This window comes from Lampetra planeri, chromosome 7 (assembly GCF_965212315.1).
Source record: "Lampetra planeri chromosome 7, kcLamPlan1.2.h2, whole genome shotgun sequence".
Lineage (NCBI taxonomy): Eukaryota > Metazoa > Chordata > Hyperoartia > Petromyzontiformes > Petromyzontidae > Lampetra > Lampetra planeri.
In genome coordinates, this window is record NC_136113.1 from 11,336,564 (window position 1) to 11,344,439 (window position 7,876).

The window sequence follows — 7,876 nt, forward strand, 5'->3', positions numbered from 1 at the left end:
GTCGTCATCAGATTCCTGACGACTGCTTGCGTTGCGATCGAAACGTCGTGATATTTTTATTATTCACTTGATTTTCATTTTCATTCTTTGATTATTATTTTTCTTCTACGTGACTTAACCGAAAGAACCATACAATATAAGAGTTGAGACTTTACTATATACCATGGGGTATGAAAAGAATGAAATTTACGGAATTTTTTTTCTTCCAAAACTGAACCTTGTTGACACCAGACAAAAGCCCCGGCCCAAGTCCAGTCTCTGAAGAGACCGCCAGTTGCCATGTCCAGTTAAACTTCTCTGTCTACGATTTGATTTATTTTAGTTTGTCCTTCCCGCGCACCTCCGATTAGCACAGTTGGCTACGTACGATGTGCAAAAGAAGTTCAACGTACATTACAAAGCCGAGGTGCCATCCATATCGAATGCGAATTGCCAACAGGATGTACTAATACATAAAAGGTATCGAGGCATTTGTTTGCATTTTAAAGCCTATTAAAAGTAGTTTTATTACAAACAAGCCAGTGGCTATACACTCTTCTATATCGGTGTCAAAAGCCATTGATACAACACTGCAGCCAGTCTGGTCAGCTCAAGGGGTGACCTGGCACTTGACTTGTTCAGGAACATGAGAAGGGATGGAGCTTTCGTGGGTGGCGAGTGGATCAGAGTTCGGGGGACACGTGACAAGAGTGACCAGGATGTTGATGGAGGTAACGCTACACCTGTATCAAGCACAGAGTCGGAACTACTGAGTCCAAAAATTCTGGCCTCCAACCAAGGGTAATCCATGTAGTGCGTGAGTGGTGGAACACGCCAGTAGAGCGGCTGTGTGGGGAGGCTGTTGAATTCAACAAAACTAAATGGGTTGTAAGACAGACATGTGAGTGCCTGCGTATCTGTGGAATCTAAATGTGGGTCCTTCCACTAACTAGCTTCTTCCCACACATATCGCAACATCCTAATACAGATTTTAATTGGCCAGGCTTAGCCCCTGTAGTATAGTTTCAAATTAGAAAATAGCTATGGAGCGAACTACTAAATTAGTAGGGTAATCTTGTTATGGCTAAGCCTTCAGAGGTAGTCCAGCAGTGTCATCTTCCACGTTCATTCCCTCATATAAATCTGACAAGAGCTCTGCCGATTGCAGTGAAATTTAAGAGACACTTTCATATAACTTGCAATGGGGCGGTTATAAAGTTCAACTGATAGCCAGGTCACAAAACGAAAATCAGGAGTCAGCTCAGCCAATCACCTCCATGGGTAAACAACACGACCATCACGTACGGGAAATCATCAACGATTACCCTATGGGGAGAGAGGCCTCCACCTGAGCCTTGTTGAATTCCCACCGATGGCTCAAGGCAGCAGCCGACAGATATGAGCACGGCCCACTGTCATCTGAGCAGCGACGCACTTTGTATGGACAATATGTAGACACTAAAGTCAAAACACACGAGCGCGCGTGTATATAAAAAATAACGCAGGTAAACTTGGCGGCGTTGGACCCGGAACGCGCGAGCTACAACCCCGCGTCACCGTCTCGCTCACCGTCGGCGAGACCACGCGCACCCCCCCCCGCCACGGAGAGACACCAGGTCGGCGAGCATGTGCCGAGGCACCTCGGAGCCACGCACGCGCAGCGCGTAGCACGCGTCCTCGCACTTGGACAGGCTCTGGCGCAGCACGTGCAGTTTGCGCGACAGCTCGTAGGGGCCCAGGTTGCCCAGGAAGCAGAAGCCGTCGTACACCTCCCGCAAGAAGCGGCACAGACGGAAGGGCGTGTCTGGGTCCGGCTCGCAGCCACCGCCGCCGCCACCGCCGCCGCCACCGCCGCCAACACTTGCGATGCACAGACGCATTAGCTCGCCTGTCAGGTCGGCCACACCCAGGATGTAATCGGTCAACGTGATTTCCAGGCTCACGGATGGCTGGTGGTGAAGAAACACAAGGCGAGGGGTGGGAGTGCGGGAGAGAGAAGGTAAACACACACTTGTATAACTATCCGATGGTTTCGTGCTTGAAAGTTAACCGGAACTGTTTAAACAGGAAGACGCCAACTCGCCCTGTCAAAAAATTCAGTGTCCCCACACTCAAAGATGCATTGAGTACTGATAAACTTCATTGGCGGTCTTCAGCCAGGATTAGAAAATCCACATTGCTAAGGAGGGGACCAGCCTTCCATTCGAAATTACTGTTCACATCCCACAAAGTGGTGTTGTTGACTGTGGAGGGAAGATTGTCCGAGTTAGCCCTTAACTGGAATTACAACTCATGAGTTTCCAATAGCGAGTGAGGTACTCTGACCATGCCACTTTGCCAGATCAACAACCCTGTCAATTACAATGAACACCTGCACTGAATGGCGGATATGCAATTGCCCGCACGTCCGATTGGGATGGTTGGCTACGTATGGTGCGAAAGAAGTTCAACATACATACACTATCTTGATTTGAAGCTTTCATGACTCGAGGAATCCATACTCTTTGGTTCTTTCGGTAAAGTCACGTAGGTGAAAAATAAAATAAAGTAAATCACGACGTTTCGGGCGCAGCACAAGCTTTCCCACCTGATGATGGACGCTTGTGTTGCGCCCGAAACGTCGTGATTTACTTTATTTTATACCTACGTGACTTTACCAAAAGAACCGAAGAGTATACATACACTATATTACGTTCATTTCAGATGCTAAATTCTCAAATTATGTACGTGACACTGGATGGGACAGGGAGGAGTGTAGAAGCAAACGAGAGGGGACAGTCAAATGTAGGAAAGCCCACGAAGAATGTTCAAATAGTGTGATGTGGCCACGTTTGGAGGCACAGGTGATAAACTAGACGTTTTGGGGCCCACTGTCTGCCGCCAAGTGGACCAAGGGTGGAAGCAGCACCTCTCCTGGGAACACCAGCTGCTGGTTGACCTCCTCCCGGGTGATGAGCGTCTGCGTGCTCAGGAAGTGGCGGAATGACACCGCCTCCACGTACTCCTGCAGACCTGCGAGTCAACAAGATGTTCCATCGCAAGAGGTTTCCCAAGTTAAATTTTTATAGGCAAGGTAACAGAGGCAGGTAGGCATTATTATGTTGCTCTGAAAAGGCTTCATAACCTTGGTGCAGGCATAGGCCACATCGAAGCTTAATTATTCACATTGAGCACAGCCTCTGAGTGCACAAACAGAAACACTTGTGTGGGCTAGGTGGTGCACTTCACTTGGCCTTGCCCACATAAAATGGCTAGGTAAGCATGTGTTTGTTAAACAGGCAGAGTGAACCACTTAACAGGTCTGCATAGCTGGCTTTATTTATTTTAAATGTTAGACACCACCTAGAAGGGTAACTAATAATTAACTATTTATTTTGCCAGGTAAGCCCGATGAGCTTTTAGCTCTTTTTCAGAAGCAACCTGGCCACAAATGATTGCTCAATCAAGTGGCTTATCACGTGGAAATTTATAGCAGGTAAACAATATAAACTGTATAACTGGTGAGGACCTATAATGTTGCGTCTGGGTTATTCCACAGTGAGTTGAGTGGCCCTGATATTTGCAGTGGATTAGTTATGAAAAGAAAATGCTTTGTTGTGAGATTAGATGCTACTTAATGTATTGTACTGTACCGCTATACTTTCACATCTATGCTCCCTACTTCACTAAACTAGCATTGACCAGCATAGTGAAATATGATTCTAGATTTGAAGCTTTCGTGACTGCAAGGATTCATACTCTTAGTTATTTCGGTAAAGTCACGTAGGTAAAAATGAAATTATAATTAATAAAAATAAAACAATAAAATCACGACGTTTCGGAGGCAACACAAGTCTCCGTCATCAGGTGGGACCGTCACAGCCACAGCCAGATTTGCTGCATCAAGTTGATGCAGCAAATCTGGCTGTGACGGTCCCACCTGATGACGGAGACTTGTGCTGCAGCAAATCTGGCTGTGACGGTCCCACCTGATGACGGAGACTTGTGCTGCAGCAAATCTGGCTGTGACGGTCCCACCTGATGACAGAGACTTGTGCTGCAGCAAATCTGGCTGTGACGGTCCCACCTGATGACGGAGACTTGTGTTGCCTCCGAAACGTCGTGATTTTATTGTTTTATTTTTATTAATTTTAATTTATTTTTTTACCTACGTGACTTTACCGAAAGAACTAAGAGTATAGTGAAGTATGGTCAAATAGCTCCAACAACCCGTATGGTGTGGGAAGGCTCTCGTCCAGTGGCGTGACAAAAAGGACTGCACATGTTCACGGATGAATGCACGTCTAAGTGCTACCAGTGTAACAGTACAACAGCCCGGAGGGCACAGGGAGGGTACCTGCTGTGAAGGCTCTCAGGTACTGGTACATGTTCTCTCCCTGCAGCTCCAGGGCGATGCTGCGCACCTTTTGCCGCACGGCGCTCAGCTTCGATTCCGACTCAAGCAGCAGATCCTCCAGCCTCGCCCCGCTGCACAGGTCCCACGCGCACACACACAAGACGCCACAGGACCCACGAACCTTTCATTCGCTGCGACACATAACGCCAACAGGCATTGACCAGCGTGAAGTATGGTCGAGCCCCTCACGACCGACACGGAAGTGGGAGGCCCTCACCCAGCAGTGGATTGGCAAAGGTCGGTTTTTACTGTGCGGGCGAGTGCGGGCGAGTAACTGGGAGAGCTACCGTGCCCGGCTACGTCGCCCATCCGGGGGAGGGGACTGGCCTGACAGTGGCGCGGTGCAGCAGGAAGATGGTGCGCTTGCTCTCGATGGTGACGTCGCGGCTCAGCCTCACCAGCCGCTCGTACTTGTCGTGACGCGCGTCCAGCTCCAGCTGGAACCCTGCGCGAATGCCAGCCGTGACACACATCTGCATCGCCTTCATCTCGCCGCTAACAGCGAAACTTGCTTCACTGCGCACTTCATCACAATTGATGATCAAATTGCTCCATCGTGTAACCACACAGCTAAGTGGCCCGGCCTGTCCGAGTTTGTCGTTTCGGCATTGAGAGAACGTCTAATGACACAGTGGCGTGCCATAGTTTTTAACACGTCAATATACTGAAGAACGAGAAAGTTCCTGGAAGTCACTTGTAATTGTTTTGCTTCATAAGCAAAGTTGTTTATGCGAGTTCATTAAATCCACAAACCTAGTCAACTTTCAGGGACTACTTTAGCAGTGCTTAGAAACAGAATCAGTCTCTATGCAGTGTTTTTTTTCTTCTGCTACCCGTCCTGATACAGCAGCGGACACTCCACGTTCCCATGACGGGAACCGGTACCTTCACAACATATTTCACTTGATCAAAGCTGAATGAATTAATAGTTTACAAACAGGAGCTAAGCCTTTCCTAACCGTGCGTAATTGATAAACACCGCACAACAATTACAGTAAAATAAATGTACCGGGGCAATGGGTCGAATTTACAGAACAATCGTCGCCCTCAACAATACCCGTTAATTTTTTCAGCAACAAGCGGTGGGTTTTGACGACGACAGAGCCAGAGAGGTCGGTGCACACATCACCACCCACCCCTTTACCTTTGAACGATGCCAAGAGTGGCGATACGCAGAGCGGCTCCTCCTTCCCCGCCTGCCTCATCTGTACTTCGCGCTCGCCCATCCCGGCTGCATCCACGGCGTGACATTTCGGGCAATCGGAAGAACCCAACAAGGGACGGGTTCGAGAGTCAACAACAAGACCCCCCTACCAACGCAACATGGAAGTCCAATGACAACCGCGGGTCCAGTTAAGAGCACTCACAAGAATAGGTTTGACCATTTTCTCTCTCTCCCAGTGGTCGTGTAGATTTTACTGCGGGTCCTCTGCTTTTCCCCTCCACATTTAGAATCAACATCACGCGTTTAAAGGGTTATTAAGGCTACTGCTATGAATCTCCACATGATGATAAGCCACTTCGTTGAGCTATCATTTGTGGGGCCAGGTTGCTTCGAAACAAACTTATTCTTAGGTTTTTTCGGTAAAGTCACGTAGGTAAAACATGTGACTTTACCGAAAAAAACCTAAGAAAATGAATCCTTGCAGTCACGAAAGCTTCAAATCTAGAATCGAAACAAACATTTACATAGCAGCACAGTGAGCCTTACCTGGTACAATAAAACAAATGCTTGCTTCGTACGGAAATGTTGCGATAATAACAGCCCCAGAGTTTGACAAAAATAAGAATAGGTTTCACCCTTTGTGGCACTAAATCGGGTAAGATGTTAAAACACCAAACTGACACCTCCCGCAAGGAATCGTGTCTGCATTAACCACACACATATATGAGCGTGCATGCTCACCACAAGTAAAAACCTCTTCTTATATTTTGATATATACTACTGGCAAGGGAGGTCCCATGATGCGGGCCCTCAGTGTCAAGGACGACCGCTGCTGCCGAGATCGTTTGAGTCGACGAGGCAGTCGTCTCGCAGTCGACCGATGAATGGTCCCCCCCTGCCCCTCATTCTGTGTCTTCATCGATAATTCACTCCGTAACAAAAACATTTTTTTTGTTCCTGGGTAGTGTTATTTTCCTAATTGCGTATGCCTCAAAAGTACAGAAAATTGCTTTTATGCCCCACAAACTGTTAATAATTCCACTCCATTAATAACTCTGTGTAACACATTTGTTTTTTTTTGTTCCTGGGTAGTAAGTGTTCTTTCCTAATTGCTTATGCCTCAAAAGCACAGAAAATGGCTTTTATTTCCCACAAACTTTGCTTTTCTGGCCAGGACAGTGATATTTTGAAATGTATCTATTTTCAATGAGAAAACGCGGTGTGCATTTGCGTCATTCCTTCACGTAAAGTCCTGGTCACAAAAGCAAAGTTCGTGGAGAACAATAACCATACTTTTGAGGCATGAGCAATTAAAAAATAACGCTTACCACCCAGCAACAAGAATCGTGTGACATGGTGCAATGCGCACCGCCATTCGCCACTAAGTGGTGGTAACGTCACCACGACGCCTGTGCCAGGCCATGTGCACCTTGAGGCTACCACGTGAAGTGTCGAACGCCCGCTGGCAGGAGGTCACGGGGCAGACCCAGCAGGTGCCACGGGTCGACTGACTGAGATGACTGTCTGACGCCTCCTCCACCATCGCCTTCACCAACAAGCCAACCGGTCTCCACCACCACCACCGACAGAGCACGGGGTAGACCTCACATCCAGCAGTGGATCAATCGGCGGGTGTCGTTTGGCACTCACTTTACGGGGGGGAGGGTGGGCAGCCGTGTACCGACAGCGAATGCTGCCGCCCGTGTGGCACTCACCGCTTGCCCCTGGCAGCAGCAGCAGCACTGAAACGGCGGCGACTCCACATTCCTATGGCCGCGGGCAACAGAACCACGTAGCCTCGAATGCCGTTGAGCGTCCCAAGTGTGGGGAGCGCTGATGCAGCGGTTAGCGCGCTACGCTGCGCTACGAACTTGGCCACCCGGGTTCGATTCCCATTCACGGCGAACACCCCAGTGACTATTATCTGAACCGGTCCTGGGCCTCCCCTAGGTCGACTCAGCCTCAAATGAGTACCCGGTGCGATGTGTAAACATCGCCGTTAGGGAGACAAAGGCGGCCGGGCGTGGTGTTGGCCACCCACCGCCCCCTCGTGTGCCGTGCCGGCCTTTATAGGTGCTCGCTAACAGCACTTGCCCATACACTCTGGTAAGGCTACACGGGGGATCTTTGTCTTTTGTATGTCGTTGTTGTTGTGTTTGTTAGCACCGTACCGTGTACTTGAAGCCGGCAATGTTCTGGCGTTGTGCCGCGTGGGATTCTCGCACCAACACACCACCTCTATAACAATGGGACGATGTCGAGAACGTCGGCAGTGATGACAATGAACGTCGGCAGTGATGACAATGAACGCCGTTCGTGTCGACGGGCCGTTGTTC

At 48.9% G+C, this 7,876-nt stretch overlaps 1 protein-coding gene across 1 annotated transcript; it reads right to left on the reverse strand.

Annotated features, from left to right (window-relative positions):
- Window positions 1-470: 470 nt before the first annotated feature.
- Window positions 471-7,876, reverse strand: TSNAX (translin associated factor X). The gene is made up of 6 exons (XM_078596341.1): window positions 7,712-7,876; window positions 5,520-5,606; window positions 4,703-4,820; window positions 4,316-4,446; window positions 2,888-2,991; window positions 471-1,928 (listed from the first exon to the last, which is right to left on the reverse strand). Exons 2-6 carry the CDS (start codon window positions 5,599-5,601, stop codon window positions 1,545-1,547), a joined length of 819 nt encoding a protein of 272 aa, XP_078452467.1. The 5' UTR covers window positions 5,602-5,606; window positions 7,712-7,876; the 3' UTR covers window positions 471-1,544.